The following is a 19,776-nucleotide window of genomic DNA, read 5'->3' on the forward strand; positions in this document are numbered from 1 at the left end:
TATTATGACTTTGATGAAATAACATTGTATCATTGTAGTTATTACACCGTTATCATTGTGGACTTTATTTATGGTGAGCACTAAAGGTTTTTTATGAATTGTGTCATATTTTGTATTGACTGCTAGTGTCTTAGTATGTCAGATGCAATGCTGTTATGATGATGTATTTTATAAACTATAGAACTTTATGTGTACTTTAATGTTTTTATTTAAAAATGAATAATGATTATGAATGACAGAATGAGTCAGGCGTCCTTCTGATTTGTATGTCTCTGGAGAAAGCAAACCAGATGTCCACCACCTCACCCTTACAGAGCAGTTCCAGTGCTTGGTTGCCACCAAGAGTCAGAAGTCCTTGAGACTTCTTTAAGCCAGGTGTTCTTATTCAAATGTCAAGATCCCAGGTCCAGGAATATTTTGAGGAGCTGTCAAGTCTAAACTGAAGCATCGTGTACATGGGTGCTGGAAACACTAGAAGTCAGTGGAAACTAGCAAGAACAGAAACACTAGACCACTAACCAGAGAGCAATCACTCACTTCCTGGGTTTGGGGTAATGTCTGGGTGAAAAGTGATAGTGCCATACTCAAAACCTCACTTGGGACTTAGTCCTTGCCTTAGAAAAGAGTTGCTTCCCTTTCCATATCAGTGTGCATCCATAGTGCATCTATCAGGTTTCTTGTTTACTGCCTTCTAGGTTCCCTCACTTACTCTCTTAGTCATTCCTTATTTTGCCCTGTGATGTGTGCTCTAACTTTCCTTTGACCACACACAGTTTCTGAAAGGTGTGTGTTCGGCTGCATACTGGGGCCTTCAACTGGACTCTTGTTAGTTTACTGTTCATCATAGCACAACCTGTTGCTGAAACCAGTACGCGTAGAAGCACTATTGGCATATTAGTGGTACAGCTTGCTGGAATTATATACTTACCTGCAATCCTATCTTCTGGTCGGTTCAGAAGTACCTACACTTACAACAGCAGAATGGAGTGGAGCCATCCCTTCAGTCAAATGACTATGGGATGGTGAATAAGTTCCAGTCACTGCAATGCAGTGTTAGTCCTTTCAACTGTTCTTCCCAAGATTCTCATGACTTTCCTCTCTGCTTACCAGCATAGCTATTCGGAAGGACAGAGGCTTTAAGCTGATCTAAAACTCTGGAACCTGAAGGGAGGTGGAGGTGAGGTGCAAGTCTGAGCCTATTCTTCTGTGACTGGATTTTTTTCCCTATCCAATCCTATCTACTATCTCACCATATACCCACTTGCTTTTGTAGCACTTCCTATTCACTTCACTTTAAAAAAATCTCATAGGCCCTAAATTCAAAATGGATAGCCCAATCTTTCATCAGAAAGGTCTTTAGCTCTCCCCAAACCAACTACTTTTCCCTTTTGTTAGTATTGGAGCCACAGAGTATTGAAGGATCGTGGGAATGAACAAGAGGAAATCCTGTCCGCTCCATTTAGCATCTCTGAAGCAAAAGTAGAACTTGAAGACTGTTCTTTGTTCTGCTATTAGTTTCTGCACCCTCCCAAAGAGCTGATCCCTGTTAAGTGGCTTATTGTTGATAACACCCCTGCCTTCTAGAGCCCTGAGACCAGGCCATTGTCTTTTGGAGAACAGGGTCATTACCTCCAGCTAACAATGTGCATTGTGCTTCTAGAGGTGAGATGTGTGGCAAAACCGGTCCCAATTTTCAACCAGGCAGTTCACAGACATTATAATATACTTAGATTTCCACTATAGGCTTCAAAATTCTGATTTTGAAATCAAATTACAGTTTTAAAACTGAGTGGAAAATAACTTTGAATCATTTTGCCATAATTTTCCCAGGCAAAAATACACATTACATTGTTATTAATTTTACTTAGGCCTGTTTATAGGGAGTCCGGCTAAGCAATGAAAACACATTTTGGACATGTAGGCACTGTGGAAGAACACCTTTACAGATATGCAATGTGCCATATTTTATTTGTATTACACACCTAGCCCTGTTGACTTACAAGGCACACTTGGGATGACTTATTATCATACATAAAATAGGATATCCTACATGGAAAATGCACATTTCCTTTTCTGAAAGAAGGTTTATGTTGTTCTCAGCACACCCATCCAACTGCCGGCAGATTCTTATAGATAATGAATCCTGTCATTTAAGCGTCCACTCTTCCCCTCTTCAACGCAAAGACACATAATCATAATCTTTGCTTGCATTCCTCTATAGATAACATCCAGATTTTGCTGAATTTTGAGAAAATCAATGAGCTGGAGCTAATACACAACAAAGGCTTTAGATTAATTTGAAGTTGCCCAAATATTTACATCCATGACTCAATCTTCATTCATAGACCTATTCATACATATTATTGCACGCACTTGAAATGGAAGGCAAGCAAGCATAATCAAAACAATATGCATGAACTATGCTTTTCTTAGATGTGAAATAGTCATATTTCCTACCTGTTTCTATACATCTAAAATCTTCTCCACATCGGTTTTCTGATCCACATTTTGCAGTTGGTATACAAGTGTCCACACTCCAAGGATACCCAGAACATATTTTTCCCGAATACTTGGAAGGTTGCAGTAGACTTCTGTACCTGTACTGAACCACAAAACAAACATATGTCTCTTCTAGCAAATATTAAATATTGTCTGTGTTATAACCTATAGACTCAAGTGACCTGATAAGAAGAAGCACTTTTGTAAAAGGACTACCAATTTAAAATTAGGCAGGATGTTTTTGCTACACCACAAAATCCCCCAAAATAGATCTCTATGTAAATGAGACTAGTCAATTATCATTTTAAATTGCTTAAAAGACGGGATACATTTAATATCCTTAGTTTAGAAAATATTTCTACGATTTTCAATAAAAGATCTCTGGAAAGCTGACGGTATTTGCAGGGTCGTGCTTAAGTTCGCGCTGTGAACGATTGGACAAAAAAATGTTGATATGGCTATCAAGAGATTACAAAATTCCACAATAAGTCAATGCTGGCTTGAGGTGGAGGACATGAAAGGGTGGACAATTGAATTTAAATAGCTACATTTTGTTCTTCGTATTCTGTCATTGTTGTACCTAGTTATGTATGTTTTATTGACAGCTACAGATGTGAATAAAATTGCTACATGTTGTGCAGTTGTCATCTAGTTAACACAGTATTCACCTGTGTGATTTAAAAAATAGACAACGTATATAATACTAGAGATTGGGCTTTGGTTCATCTGCTTGCTCATTATTGGATGACTTTTTTTGTCTGATCCAACCCCTCCTCTTAATTCAGTGGCTTTCCTCTCTAGTCTCAGATTTGTATTGCCTTATGAGCATTTAGGTTTCACCCTTGTTTTTAACTGGTTAACAGTTCTCTTGTAATGCTGATGTCAGGAAGCTATTTTGCTCTTTTTTTCTCAGGTCATGTCATTTTTCCTTATGTACTGCTCCTTCATCTATTTCTCTGATCAAATATCCTTAAACTCACCATGAGCAATATTGGGAATTAGACTGGCTACTGTCCTGCATCTATCAGCTCATCTCAATCTAAATTCAATAGTTTTCACCAGTTTTCTAATACCCATTCAATCCCATCATCACAGTTTACTCTCAGAGATACTCTGGCCAAGTTTACAGATGACGAGAAGGAAGAGGAGAAAAGATGGTGACTCATGTAATAAATATTTCTCTTTTGAATGATCATTTGTGGGGCCTTCCCATACCTGCAAGGCTAACAGATAGAAAGGAAAGCACACAGTCCTGGAGGTGCCCGACCCCCACCACAGGAATTTAAACACATGTGACATATGGTTCTACATCATCTAAATCACAGGCCCTTAACCTCTTGAGTGCCCATGATGAGATGGTCTCGTCATGGGCCGTGGTTGCGCTGTGCCCATGACGAGACTATCTCGTCATGAACCCCGCCCGCTAATGAAAGGGCCGGCACAGGGCGGGGAAAGGGCGGGGCACTCAAGGGGTTAAAAGGCATTAAGGCCCATTAACCCCATTAATAAGTGATTCATCCAAACATTCTGCAAATTCACTTTTATCATGGTTTGCCTGGGTCTAGATATCATTCCTGTTAGACTTGTCAGTCTTTGAGTGGTCTTCCCCCAAATGTTTTGCCTTACTCCTCCATACTTTTATGATCTCGTTTTTGTTGGCCTGCTTAGTTTAACAATGCTAACCAGTGCTACAGTGGAGGAACTCACTCCTTAAAACATGGTCACATTGGTTTGTCCTCAATTGGCATATTTAATTTACTCATAAGGCCCTAGTAAAGTGGTACTACATGTACCCAGGGCCTGTAAATTAAATGCTACTAGTGGGCCTGCAGCACTTGTTGTGCCATCCACTTAAATAGCCTTACAAACCTATCTCAGGTCTGACATTGCAGCCTGTGTGGGGAGTTTTAAACAGTCATTTTGACCTGGCAAATGAAACCTTTTGCCAGGCCCAAACTTTCCTTTTGAATTTGAATTTGTAGAGAGCATGGCTACCCGTGGGCTTCCCAGCGCTAAAGAGAATTCTGACAGTGAAGAGCTGAGCCAACGTCTAATTATTGTGGGAAAAGCCAGGTTTTCAAATTTTTCCTGAAAGCAATTTCGTTTGGCGCAGCTCGGATTTCTAGTGGGAGGGCATTCCATAGCTTCTGTGTCATATGGGCAAAAGATCTATCGCCCCATCTGGCTCTTTTAATTCTGGTTGTCTTGAGGAGCTGTTGCTGGGAAGAGCTGAGATGTCTAGATGGGGTGTACCTAGATTCCTCTGTTTTTCGGGCCCAGAGTTATTGATAGCTTTACGAGCTATGCAGAGAGTTTTAAACTTAACTCTGGCCTTGATATGCAGCCAATGGAGCGGTTTGAGTGATTCCTTAGCAGATGTGCGATTAGGGATTTTCAACAAGAGTCTGGCAGCCACATTTTTTAACACTAGCAGCCTCTTAGAGACATATTTAGGTGAACCCCAATTGAGCGACTTTCCATAGCCCAGACATGAGATGAGGAGGTATTGTATCACCGTCTTCTTCAGGTGCTCAAGGATTACATCATGGATTTTCCTTAACATTTTAAGCACGGCAAAACAAGTCCCTGAGAGTTTTATGGATTGACAATCCAGTGTTAGGGAGTCTTCCAGCCAAATTCCAAGGTTTTATATAGTGGGTTTAGCGATAGGAAGGTCTCCCATACATTTTGGCCAATGTTTCAGGGGTCAGTGGATGCCTGGGTCTCCAAGCAGCATAAATTCTGTTTTCCCACCGTTCAGCTTCAAACAGCTGTTGGACATCCAATTCACTACTTTCTCCAAACAAGCGGGTAGTTGATTATTGCTAGATTCTGAACCGTTAGAAAAAGACACCACTAGCTGGGTGTCATCGGCGTATGACACCACCGATATTCCATATGCCTGCACCACCTCAGCCAGTTGATGGACATAAACATTAAACAAAGTCAGACTGAGGGACAAGCCCTGCGGGACGCCACATGTGGTTGAGAGGTGCTCTGAGACTCAGTCTCCTTCCATCACCTGGAAGGATCTGTTCTCCAGGAAGGAGGCGAGACACTCCAAGGCTTTTCCCCAAATTCCCACTTCCCTAATCTCACTTTTAAGGTAGCATGATCTACAGTGTCAAAGGCTGCACTGAGGTCCAGCAGGAGGATGGCGGCAGACAGTCCCTCATCAAGTGTAGATTTTAGCTCCTCAGTGACTGTCAATAGAGCTGACTCAGTACTATATGTGGCTCAAAAACCCATCTGAGAAGGATGGAAGGTGCCATTGGACTCCAGGAAATTAGACAGAGAGTGTTTGACATGCTTCTCCAGGAGTTTGCCCAGGTATGGTAAAACGGAAATGGGACGGAGATTATTCAAGATAGTGGGATCAAGATTAGTTTCTTTTGGGGTGGCTTGATGATAGCGTGCTTCCAAACTTTTGGTATTAGAGCTGAATCTATGGAGAGATTGAGAAGTTTGGTCGCCGAGGGTAAAAGAATATCCAGAGCATCCACTAGGAGACGTGGGGGCGCTGGGTCCAACAGGGAGCCAGATTTGGTTGTCCTGATTAGATGTCGGACCTTCTCTTCCTCTAATCTAGGGAATTGGGCTAGTGAAGAGGTAGGGGGCGATTTAACAATTATTGCAGTGAGTAGTTCCCTATTTTATGGTAATTGATCGTATAGTTCTGTCACCTTGTTAGAGAAATAGGCTGCGATGTCATTACATCTTATAATAGAAGTGAGGGGGCATTGGTATTTTCGTGTGGGTTGGTCAAGGTTTTTACTACTTTAAACAGTTCTTTAGGAGATTTTGCTGCCCGGGCTATTTTTTCTTCATAGAATTTGGATCGGGCTGTCTTCATTTCATTATGGTATAATCTCATTAACAACTTGTAGTCAGATTTAAGGGAGGGGTCATACTTTTTCGTCCAACCTCTCTCTAATTTTTTGCATTGTTTTTTCAGTGCGAGTAGCTGCTCGTTATACCATGGGGTGATTTTGGTGTAAGGTTTGCAGTTAAAAGTTTTTTCCGGTGCGCAGATGTTGGCAGATTGGGTAATCCACTGTTCCCACTGCTGGTATTTCTCGTCTATATTCCTGGAGAGAGTAGGGGAATTTTTCTTGAGGGTGGTCTGCCATGTTTTAGGGTCCACTTTAGACCAACTACTCTTAGTGATGCTTTGTGCTAGGGATTTTTGCAGTTGCAGCAGCTTGGGTAAAGTGAAGATGATTAAAGAGTGGTCTGACCAAGGTACGTGATGGTTTAGAAACTATAAGCTGCGCTGCGCTGCGTGCTGGAGAAAATGAGATCCAAGATATGGCCTTTCTTGTGGGTAGATGACGTTAGGAGTTGGATAAATTACAATGCTTCCATGTCGCCTTGCAGCTGTCTAATGCGATTGGAGTCGTGTTTATCTACATGAAGATTGAAATCACCAAGCATTGTCAGTCGGCCCTTTCCCATAGTAAGACTGGATAAGTAATCGGGTAATGCCTCTAAAAATCTGCTGCTGGTGCCTGGGGGCCTGTAGATAAGTACTCCTGCGAATGTGTGGATGGAAGATGAAGCTATATGAAACAGGGCACTTTCACAATCAGGGAGCGCGAAGTTGGGTAAGGTGCATTTGTATTCTCTTGTAATATGATAGCGATGCCACCCCCAATTCTATGGGTGAGGTCTTGCCTATATAGCTGATAGCCGAGGGGGAGGGCGAGATGAATATCAGGACCTGAGCTGATGTTGAGCCAGGGTTTCGGTAACAAACAATATGACCAGAGGCTCTTCCTCTAGCATGATTCTGATGTCTGATACGTGTTTTATGATAGAGCGGGCATTTATCAGCCCAATCTTCCAATTACCTTCTTTATAGGTATGTGCCCGCACTTGACTTGTCGAGCTAGTGAATATCCTATAACCACAAGTGAGACAGGGAGCCATGGAGGAGGGTGAGTTGTCTATTCCTACATGGAACGCACAGGTTTGATATGGCAGTGGCCTAATTTCTAGTAGCTGCTTCCTAGAGTATTGATATGTACCTGCGTTGCATGGGTGCTAGAATTTCTGGCCCTTGGTCCTGGTCAGGTGCGGACGGGCGCAGACAGGCTTGCCTTTGGCGCGCCCGCTGAGCGCATCCGCAGCGATCCCCGGCCCGCAGTGGTCATTTAAATGAGAGGTGGAGTTGGCAACTAGCCGCCGACTTCCAACCTTGATCAAAACTCTATGGTGAGCGAGTCCCGCTCATACTCTATGGTCCCTGCAAGGGGAAGTGCCGGATCCCCTTAAGATGTGGTTAAGGCCAATAGCAGTGCAAAACAAATTCAAATACTTTACACAATTTTAAAATAATTTCGTTGGGAAGAGATGTGCCTGAGTAAGAAATCAATCACAAGTTAAAATACACAAGTTAAAATAGGATTACAAAATGGTGAGTAAAATGTATGTGAGGCAGAGCTTCACTGTCAGTGCTCTTACCTCCGCACCCGCACGCAGTGGTCATTTAAATGAGAGGTGGAGTCGGCAACTAGACCTCCGACCTCCAGCCTCGATCAAAACTCTATGGTGAGTGAGTCTCGCTCGTGCTCCATGGTCCCTGCAAGGGGAAATGCCAGATCCCCAACAGATGAGGTTGAGGACAAAAGCAGTGCAAAACAAATAGATACACTTTACACAATTTTAAAATTATTTTGTCAGTAAGAGAATCACCTGAGTAAGAAATCAATCACAAGTTAAAATACATGAGTTAAAATAGGATTACAAAATGGTGAGTACATATAAGGTGGTTTAGTACATATAAGCCCCAAGCAGCCCACTTGGGCTTACATATAAGCCCCAAGCATCCCACAGGGCAGGGTGCAAGGTATTTAAAAAGCAGGACATGTACTTTTAAGTTTTACATGTCCTGATAGTGAAAATCTCTTAACTTAGTTTTTCACTGTAGCAAGGCCTTCCTCTTCCATGGGGTAACATTTGAGTTACCTTATCACATTTAATAAGGATATCTTCCCAATAGGAGCAGGTAAACATCTTGGTTGGTGTCTTTGGAATTGTAATAAAAATTCCTATTTTATGGTAAAGTCAGATTCTGAATGCCAATTTTGAAAATTTCACTTTTAGAAAGTTCACCAAACAGTGATCTGTGAAATGCTTAAATTTGGGGGAGAGTGTTTGAAATGTTTCAGCACTTCGTCCATCATTTTGTGTTTGCTTTGTTTGCCCTAAGTTGGCAGGGTATGCCCAGACGTGGTTCCTTTGCTCACTTTGCCACTGGATTCAAGCTTGCCTGGCTGATGACGGTTGTCAGCCCGAAACCGGTCCCAGGATGCTTGTTTCCAGTCCAGGGAAGACATGGCTTGGCAGTTTGGTCTGGACTGTTCCCATGAGGCACAGGGTCAAGACTGTTTTGCATATATCTGTGTCTGAACTGTGGTGGCAAAGTAAGCTAAAGAATGATGATGGATTCAAGCCAGATCTGTGACTGGGGGTGAGTGTTTGAAAAGTATCAGCACTCCATCCATCATCTCGTTGTGTTTGCTTTGTTCACCCTAAGTTGGCAGGGTATGCCCAGACGTGGGTCCCTTACTCACTTTGCCACTGGATTCAAGCTAGCCTGGCTGATGAGGGCTGTTAGCCCAAAACCGGTCCCATGATGCGTGTTTCCAGTCCAGGGAATACATGGCTTGGCAGTTCGGTCTGGACTGTTCGCATGAGGCACAGGGTCAAGACTGATTTGCATATAGCTGTGTCTGAACTGGGGTGGCAAAGTGAGCTAAAGAATGATGATGGATTCAACCCAGATCTGGGACTGGGGATCAGTGTTTGAAAAGTTTCAGCACTCCGTTCATCATCTCCTTGTGTTTGCTTTGTCCACCCTAAGATGGCAGGGTATGCCCAGACGTGGTTCCCTTGCTCACTTTGCCACTGGATTCAAGCTAGCCTGGCTGATGAGGGCTGTTAGCCCAAAACCGGTCCTCGGATGCTTATTTCCGGTCCAGGGAAGACATGGCTTGGCTGTTCGGTCTGGACTGTTCCCATGAGGCACAGGGCAAAGACTGATTTGCATATAGCTGTGTCTGAACTTGGGTGGCAAAGTGAGTTAAAGAATGTTGATGGACTCAACCCAGATTTGTGACTGGGAGTGAGTGTTTGAAAAGTTTCAGCACTCCGTTCATCATCTTCTTGTGTTTGCTTTGTTCACCCTAAGATGGCAGGGTATGCCCAGACGTGGTTCCCTTGCTCACTTTGCCACTGGATTCAAGCTAGCCTGGCTGATGAGGGCTGTTAGCCCGAAACCGGTCCCAAGATGCTTGTTTACGGTCCAGGGAAGACATGGCTTGGCAGTTCGGTCTGGACTGCTCCCATGAGGCACAGGGTCAAGATTGATTTGCATATAGCTGTGTCTGAACTGGGGTGGCAAAGTGAATTAAAGAATGATGATGGATTCAACCCAGATCTGTGACTGGGGTGAGTGTTTAAAAGGTTTCAGCACTCTGTCCATCATCTCCTTGTGTTTGCTTTGAATTAATCTCAGTCACCAGAAATCACTTGGGCCACATCCAAATCCATTGTTATTTTACACACCATGCCACCTCAGTTTGGACACAGCTATATGCAAATCAGTCTTGACCCTGCTCCAATAGTAACAGTCCAGCTAAAACTGCCAAGCCAGGTTCCACCTCAACTGGAACACACGTGGGCACCTGCTCAATGTGCCATTGGAAAACTGGTCCTAGGTTGCTTGTATTCCAGTTCAGGGTGGACCTGTCTTGGCAATTTGGGCTGGAAGGTTCTCACTGGTGCAGCATCAAGAAAGATTTGCATATGGCTGGGTCCAAACTGAGGAGACATGGTGGGTGAAAAACTATGGTTTAGGATACAGCCCGAGAGATTAAGTCAAGCATTCTATCCATCACCTTGTTGTTGTTGCAGTTGACACAAGTGCGATGGGTATGCCCAGACATGAGTCTTGTTTTCACTGTGCCACTGGAATCAAGCAACAGCTGGCTGAGAGTCCGTAAGAAGGGCAAAACCAGTCTTAAATTGCTGGTATTCCAGTTCAGGGAGGACCTAACTTGGCAGTTCGGCTTGACTGTTCCCAACAGAGAAGGTCCAAGACTAATTTGTATATGGCTGGGTCCAAATTGAGGTGAGATGTTGGGCAACAAAACAATGGATTGGGATGCGGCCCGAGCTATTGTCAGTGGCTTCGATTAGTTCAAGTACTCCATCCATTACCTTGTTATTGCTGAACTTTTAGAATGTTGGTAAAATCCGGCGTTAGCCATTTAGTGCTTGCAGCCTGTCTCTGGGTCACATGACTAAGTGTAATTGATAGTAGATCTTTCTGAATTCCTCCAAAACAGCCACACACAATAGAGAGCTTAAATGTGCCCTGGATAGGCCATCGCTGGCAGGATTGGAAAGTAAAGCTATGCACATCCCGATTTACCTCTGAATAGGCTAAGTCCTGCTTTCACACAGAGGATTGCATACGCCGTGTATTTAGTTGGGATCCAGGGCAGGAGAGGCAGGAAACCTATGCACTTCAAAGGGAATCCTCTAGACACTTCTTCCACTTCAAAGAAGGCACCAGATATAAATATTGGCCCTCATACCGCAACTCTTCAGGACACTTCTGGACCTGAGCAAGACTCAGCCAGGAAGAAGGACTACTGTGCTACTGAAAGGACTACCGCACTGCTGGACTGTTGACCAGAAGCACTGCTGCCCTGCTGTGCTTGCCTGCTGCCCTGCTACACTCTTGCCTGGGTGAGACTGACTGGACCTATACCAGTACCCAGGACCACCAGAGTGACTCCAAGGATTTGTCTCTTGTAATCAGCACCTGGATGCCGCAACTGTGAGTCCTGCCCTGCAAAGTGGTGACACCCTAGTCCTGGACCTTTAGAGGTGCAATATGCCAGCCCTTCTGTGGACCTAGCAGAACGGAGACATCCTTTCTGTTGCGCAGCTCAACCCTGAGCAGAACCCACACATTGACTCAGCTGAGTGGACTTTCCTGTTGCAAGGACTTGTAATCAGCACCTGGATGCCGCAACTGTGAGTCCTGCCCTGCAAAGTGGTGACACCCTAGTCCTGGACCTTTAGAGGTGCAATATGCCAGCCCTTCTGTGGACCTAGCAGAACGGAGACATCCTTTCTGTTGCGCAGCTCAACCCTGAGCAGAACCCACACATTGACTCAGCTGAGTGGACTTTCCTGTTGCAAGGACTTAACATCAGTGCCACAGCCAACAGGCTGATCGGAACCACTGCTGTGCAATGCATCCTCACCAAAGGCCCTCGCATCGCACACCTTCATTGACAGCATCCTCGATGAAAATGCAGGGCTCCTCATCAAAAGCCCCGCAGCTTCTTAGGAACCAACCGGTGAAAGACACACCCTCGACGCAGGACTTCGCATCGCAAGCCCTCTCGTCGACAGCATTCTCGATGACAACGCAGGATATTGAAACACAGCCTAGCAGGTCCAGTGCTGCATAGTGTATCTCTAACCTGGACCTCACATCACCTCAAGTACATGACGCATACTTGACACAGGACTTTACAAAACTCCACAATCAAATTTAAGGAAATGTTGTTCTGTGGGCCTAACTGGGTCCCGGTAGCTGGTCCACAATCCAATTAGGTTAGCCTGAACTTTTGATTTTGACCTGGCTTTGCACAACCAGGTATCCAAAGTTGGCACTTTTTATTTTTGGCGCTTTAAAAACCTTTAAAATTGAATACCTCTGGTACTACTGATTGGATTTTTTCATTTTGGTCTTGATTTATTAATGAAAGTGTATTCTTTTGTTCAAAATTGATATGGGATTTTCCTTATGTTGTGTTTTCACTTTAGTACTGTTTCAAGTTCTACAATAAATACTTTACACATTGTGTCCAAGCTAAGCCTGACTGCTCTGTGCCAAGATACCAGAGGGTTGAGCACAGGTTAATTTGGGGTTTGCATGTGACTTTACCCTGACAAGGATTGTGGTTTCGTAGGTAGGGTTTCACCCCCTCAGCCAGTAACCCAATTTCTTACAATTCCTGAACTCAGCAACTCAGACACCATATACTTAGACACCTGAAGGTATTTTTGGGTATATTCTATGGCCCAAGCTAACAACTCAGGTCATGTTGAAACCCTTTCACAGGATTCTAAGTATATTTCCAACAACCTGGATGTGAACGCTCACTCTTGGTAGGCTGAAGGGGTCAATGAACTATTGACTGCCTGGTCTGGATCAGTCAGCCTTTTATCCAATAAGTATGTGACTATTTAAAATAACTTGCTAGGATTTGTTCTGTTGCAGTAAGATTGTACTGTCCTTGATATGTATTAACTAGGCAAGGGCAAAATTTAAAATATGCTGTGGTAATTGGCTGAATTTTGGTAATTCCGGATTACACTTGTTAAACTAAGTTAAAAATATGACAGCAGTATGCCACATCACGTAATTACATGCTGTTCACTGTCAAGTGTTTCAATAAGCGCGCAGGAACAACTCAAACTTCTAAGATGCGAACAGCTGTTACTCACAGCATGTGTCAAAAATTTACACTAGGATGCATTTCATACAAAAATATAGAACTGAATAGCAGATTTGCATTTGACATAATCACGTGTCATTTTGCATAACATTCATAAGATTTTGTTTAATTACAGAAAGCAAAGTACACACATTGTGCACACCCTGCTCCAAGGACTTAATAACATTCCTGATGCTTATACCCAAGTCTACCAAGTTTTTCTTAGTGATGTCCCTAAAATTCTTAAAGTACTTCCTTGGGGACCTTATTAGATTTTTCTTAAGATGGCGCCTTTCACATGCTCATAGATGGTATCCCATCCGACATGAAATATAAAATTGTGTTAGTTCCCTGAAAAAGCAACTTGAAAATCTGCTTATGAACAAATTCTCTAAAGACTATGTTAAATAATTCATTATGCAGATGAGTTCTACAGTAAAAGGGCAGCCAATACACCACACAACTGCCTAAGTTTTGTTTTAGAATTCGAGGACTGTGTTAGGCCAAGATATGAATGGCACTCCCATCACATGACTGCTACCAGCAGTTCTTGTGGAATGCACTCTGATGGTTTACACACTGAAGTTTCTGAGTTCACTCTCATTGGCCATTTTGTCAAGAATCTGTCTCTGCTTTCTTTCCTGTCTTTTCAGATCTTCAATAAGTTGATTTATTCTTCAGTATTCAAATGCCATAAGACATGTACAGGCAATTACAATCAAGTTGTCCTCTTCAACTGCACAGTCATAATCCCCTCAACATTCTACCACTCTCCTAATAATACCGCACTAAGATTCCATACTCCTATGACAGTCCACATTCTAATATTCTACTATTCTACTAACACCGATCAATAATCCATAACCTACCCATGCAACATTCACTGGAAGAATCAGGTAATTACTTATTTTTCTTTGACGATGGCAAGCTTCTATCCTTCATCTCTCTTCTCATTAGCTCGATGTCCTATTTTCTGATACTTCAGTGTTGTCTGACAGCAGCTACACTTTTGGCCTGGGTTAAAGCTTCAAAGGACGCAAGGCTCTGGGTCCTATTAAAGTTGTCTTGGGCTAAGTAATTTTGGGGTGTCCTTTCTAGGACACCCCAAATCACATACATTCCATCTTTTTGCCTTCTATCCCGTTTCCAGACTCCAAGACCCTGAATACAGTCAGCCCAAACATTTACAATATGTGCTCTAGCTACTGTTAAAACCCATATCACAGGCTGTGTGAAAACCACTATGCACCTCACATAAAGTTCAGTTGGTAAAACCTAAGGGGGAAATGTCTAATAAATAACGAGAGATGTGGATGTGATTTGGACACCAAAATGCGCAAGTTATGTACCATTTTGCACCTGATAAATTTCAAATTTGGCAGTGTTAGAATATATCATGTCTGGGCCATCCATGATCAAGCCTTTAGACTGAGGGTCTTTTTTTCAAGCCCCTTAAACCACCAGTACGTCACTTTTTCCCATATGAAAAGAGACGCACAGCAGCTCAAGGGGCTTGTGAATAAGTCCCTTAGTCTCTTGTGTCTAGCTCCCTGAAAACAGGGACCAAAGGTCCAGGCAAATCGACCAAACATGTCTGAGTTTGAGAAAAATCTACAAACCCTAACATTTACACTGAAGTTTATTTCTCTGTTGCTAAGGCCAGAATAGATCAAAGTTGCACAGATATCCACCCTTCAATATACCAATTTGAGGATCCTGATTGCAAATGTGACAGAGAATAAAAGCTTAACACTCCTTACCCAAGCTGCTATAATAGCCTAATGAATCTGTTTTGTTGTTTTGATTTATCAATGCAAAATATAGTGTCTGCCATTGAGGATTCTACTTTTAAACGTTTAATCATCAATTCAGGCTGATGGCAACTCAACAATGATCTTTTTCTGTTTGCTTGCCCACAACAGTGTATTTTAGATGGGATGTTCATTGCCAAGTAACATACTGCAGAATTTGTGACATTAAAATTACAAATCATGAACAATATCCTGAATTAGCTCAGCAGGAACAACAGGACAATATTGAGATACCCAATTATTTTGATATCATTGACTCAATAACACGCCTTCATTTAATAGAGGGTTTGATCCTCCAATTAGTCAGCAGCAGATGAGCGCATTATATTTTCAGTGACGTTGTTTGTTTGTTAAAAAGGAATTCCAAATCAATGAGCTCCAGGGAAGCTAGGGTTCAATTAGGTAGGGTGGATCATGATTTAGATGTTGCTTATTTGTGATCACTGTTCTGTAATAAGATCAGTTGATGGCAAGTTGAAAAAAATCAGTTTTGAATGTGAGTTCCCTAACGTTAGGTTCAGCACTCAGGTTTCAATAAGAACATTCCAGAGTCTTAACATGTGCATAACCAGTTATCAGCTCTTCTTCTCCCAGTAATATTGATTGTTCAAGTGGACTGACATAGAGTGAAATTCTCTGGTTGGGAGTTGTCAGTTCCTCCAGGTACTCAGGCCCTTTTCCCCAGTACGTTTTGGTGGCCATGTCTAGGATCTTCAGTTTAAACCTGGAAACTACTGAGTGCCAGTGGATTGGTTCGAGGGCAAATTTGTTGTCCCTACTACAAAGGTTAAGGTAGAATCTGTGGAACGTTGGAACACATAGTCCACCCATTGATTTTATGATTGTTGGAATCTGTGGACTATTTTCCATGTTGAGTTGGATTTCTATATTATTTGCATTCGTTTAGAGGTTCATGTGACAGAGTTCAAAGAGGAGTTTCATAGGGTATATGGAAACTTTCAAAAGAAAGCATTAGAGGGGCAATTTATAAGGAATGCCAGAGATAGTTAAGGGCACTGAGCAAAGACTGAACCCATTACAATACAGGCCTGGAGATGTCTGCTGAAAGTTTTAGTCTTTTTACTCTGTCACCTTGGCTGCACCCCCGCCTGCCAAATTATGCAGTGACTACCAAGCTGTCAGTCATTTCCTAAAGCAATGCCAGGAATCACTGCCACAACAGTAAATACTGTTTGCAGTTTGTTGCAGGGTTCTGTCAACATGATTGAGGACTCCACCAAATTATTTTCTTCTTTATTTTCAAAAGGAAAACCGCAAGCATTTTTTCTTTTAGAAAGTAACAAAGAAAAAGCTCCCCTTGCCATGGGAGTCCTCTCCCATGATGAAGAGAGCCTTTAGCTATTTTTACCGCCACTTACCACCTGGGTTTTCCTGTCGGTGGAAGGCAGTGAAAACTGACCTCTAATTCAGCCCTTCTAAATTAGGTAAGTGAAATGAGAGGTCTGCCTCTGACTGCCCTTACTCCACTGAGTGATTAAAACAGATATCTGCCCACATCTGAATTTGGCAGGCGTTCTGTATTCTTGGCAGTAAGGATACTCCGTTGCCATGGAGTTGGAGTATCCATACAACCAAGAATTAACTCAGGCCCTAAGTCAGCTTTGGTGTCCTTCACAGGTCAGAATCTGAATTGATGGTCATGGAGGAGTTGGGTTAGTTCTATATGCTCTTTCTATAAAAGCGAAGCAGAAAATAGGCCTATAGCTGGCCAGTATGTAGGGGTTTGAAGATGGTTTTCTAAAGACAGGTGTACTGAACACATATTTCAAAGGGCCAGAAACAGGCTATGAAGTTGCCCACTGCTTCTGGCACACAAGGGGGGGTGATTTGTTTGTGGAAGACAACTCAGAGGGAGCGTAGAGCATTTAACGCTTTAGTTTTGCCAGCCACTAATAGAACCTCAGTAGGTTTTATGGATTTGCATGAGCTGAAGATGGAGTGTAGCTGGCAAGGTGGGAGGGGAGGGTAACAATCACATTAATCATCAAAATGTGCATATGACATACTTACATTAAAAAGAGTGAAAGGAAATCCTAATATGTTAGTGATGGAATCAATATTCAGTATGTGATGGCTAAAAGTTCACACATCTGTAGGTGAATTACCAGAAGGGAATAATAGAATGTATTGAGAATGGTTCACTTATGTAATTCATACGAAGATTGGGTATCTCTGTAAAATGGCGCAGTAGAATGTGGAGGACTTCACTGGTTTTCCATCATTCTAACCTAATTGTTTTATATAATTCTGAGTACATGAAAGAGCTGGATGAAATGCAACATATGGATGTATATACATTTTTAAAAAACATAGTGTTGTAAATTCTTACCTTTTGCTCTTGGCAAGCAAAACATGTGGACCATTGAGACCATAGACCGAGCTGGCAATCCAAAGAATAAGGGGTCTGGGAATCTGAGGCGGCTCGGCTGACCCTCCTTGGAAATGAAACAATACATTTTAGCTTCTATTTTAAAATGAATTCAGGGCACAAAGAAAACAATTGGTTTACCAGTATATTTTTTGTAACAAAAATGAGAAATATCACATTTATTTTTACCTCATCTCCAGATATCCTTGACAAACCACACAACAAATAAAGATAAGAATCAAGAGAGATATTCAACCATTTCCTTGGCCCACTAATACAACGACTTCCTTAGTCATTAACACATTGCTAGCACTGATGTCCAACATTCACATTTAAAGAAACCCACTAGAAATTGTCACTTTTCTTGGATCTTCAACTATGCAGGCTCTAAGGTCCGAAATTTCATTGACATGGTTGATCCCACTACAGTATATGACTATCCAACAGATGACAAGTCTATCCAAGAGAATTGGTTTAAATATGCCTTGTAAACCATTACAGTAACCACTGGATACACAATGTAATAACATATCTAGTCTAGTCTAGCTAACAGCTCTGTCCCATCGATCGTATTAGAATGCCCATCCTCCCCACACCTAAGTCCTATTGTCTTACTGCCTGGGAGGAATACACAAAACCTAACAGCAGAATCATGTAACCCAGGGCACGCAGCAAGTAGCAAATGGTGAGAACAGGAAAATGCCGCCTTTCAAAAAGTAATGAACTTTGGGGTAGGTCCTTTTTACACACAGCCAGATTGGACCTTTCAAATGTTTCGCAAAACAGTAAAATGGCTGTGATTATTCAAACTTCATCTTTGAACAAACCAGGTCAAGTAAGGCTATTTTCTTGGCCCATGTATTTATTTTACAATTAATTCTGTAATATTTTAAACAGCATATTATGAACTTCAGATGTGTTATAAGAAGGGACGTTTCTCAACTTTTTTCATTGAACAAATATATCCCACAGGACAAGACAGTTCAATTCAAATACCATACATCACAAAAAATGAATAAAGCAAATAACTGTGTATTGTGCATCAAAACAATAAACATCAAGCTAAGTGATGATTCCATATAAATTTAACTGGAAATCTCACTCAGCTATGTCCTCTGTGTTATTCTAAATGCATTTCAAAGCTCAAAAACTAAGCACAGTAATGGGTTGAACATGTATAAGTGCATCTTTTAGATTAGGGTCAAAAGGAGGATGTATGACGCAACCTGCAAATGTGGAAGGAACGCGTGGTGACGTGCAGTCGGGGCAGTGATTTCGGAGTAAAGACAGGTCATGGTTCTGCCTGTGGGGTAAAAGATGTTTACTTTTCCACATATATGAATTCATCTCAGAATTTGTATGTGCACAAAATGTACTGCATACCCACACGCTACCTTGTACAAACACATCGGCCCTGATGCAAGATTGAGCTCTTTGGATGATGCCATGCAGGATAGCAGTGGCACATTTTAGTGCATTCCTGATCAAAGAAAGCATCTTGCACACCTCTTGATATCCTATGAAAATTCTCATCTGATGCAGGGCTGGTGAAGGTACAGTGCAGAGAAGGTACTGGAATGTCCAAGTCCTCTGTGCAGATCCAATGCTCTACTCTTAAAATGCATGAGCTTTGTGCTACACTACACCTCTGCGCAGAATGCTTTCTTATTCTGCATATGATGTTAAGTATTGGCCACAAACGAAACATATTTATTGAATGTCAAACTCCTTGCATTTTGTTCTTTGTGCTAATTGAAATTGGTTTTGATAACAACAATACTAAAGTTAGACAATTATTTCCATTACTCTACTCTACTTACTCAGTAGGGCAGTCTGTTTTATGATGATAAATACACAATGAAAAAAGTCAAATATTTATTTGTTAACATATGATTCTGACAATTTGATTTAATATCATAAGGAAGATAAGCATAATATCTGCCATACTTTAGACCACATCCAATAATTCAATGGCATTGGCAGATACAGTGTACACCATGGCAAAACAGACAATATAAATCAATACCTCCCCGGGAGGTATACCTATTAGTATAGGCATGAAATGTGATCCTCATCACCCTATGCAATTCCTCAGTTTGAGTTTTAAATTATTTTTAAAGCGCACGTCCACCTGGCGGTTTCATGGCGCTACAGTATACTGAGTCCTTGAGAGGCAAAGGAAAGCAGGGGAGGGACTTGACTTATTGGGGAAAGGCTTTAGAAAATAGGTAGGTTTTCAAAGCCTTTCTAAAGAGGGAGTATTGGGTGGAACATCTGAGATGGGCTGGGAGGGAGTTCCGGAAGATGGGGGCAAGGGTAGAAAATTTTGAGCCTCCCCATTTTTTTCGATGAAATCGGGGGATTAACAGCAGGTGTTGAGAAGAAGAACTTAGTTCCCTGGCAGGGGCATAAAGTTTGATCTCTGAAGAGATAAAGGCAGGAGCAGAGCCTAGCTGAGCTAGGAAGGCGAGGCAGCCCACCTTGAACTGAGAGCATTCACGAATGGGGAGCCAGTGCAAGGATTTTAGGAGGGGAGTGACGTGGTGGGATTTGG

General features: G+C 42.2%; 1 protein-coding gene across 1 annotated transcript in view; it reads right to left on the bottom strand.

Moving 5' to 3' along the window:
• Positions 1 to 19,776, bottom strand: part of C8A (complement C8 alpha chain) — a 447,843-nt gene that overhangs the window by 392,325 nt on the left and 35,742 nt on the right. Inside the window, exons 2-3 of the mRNA XM_085602506.1 lie at positions 17,184 to 17,289; positions 2,458 to 2,602 (exon numbers count right to left, since the gene is read on the bottom strand). Of these exons, the coding sequence (XP_085458632.1) occupies positions 2,458 to 2,602; positions 17,184 to 17,289 (251 nt within the window). The remainder of the gene's footprint in view (positions 1 to 2,457; positions 2,603 to 17,183; positions 17,290 to 19,776) is intronic.

This window comes from Triturus cristatus, chromosome 4_2 (genome assembly GCF_964204655.1).
Source record: "Triturus cristatus chromosome 4_2, aTriCri1.1, whole genome shotgun sequence".
Taxonomy (NCBI): domain Eukaryota; kingdom Metazoa; phylum Chordata; class Amphibia; order Caudata; family Salamandridae; genus Triturus; species Triturus cristatus.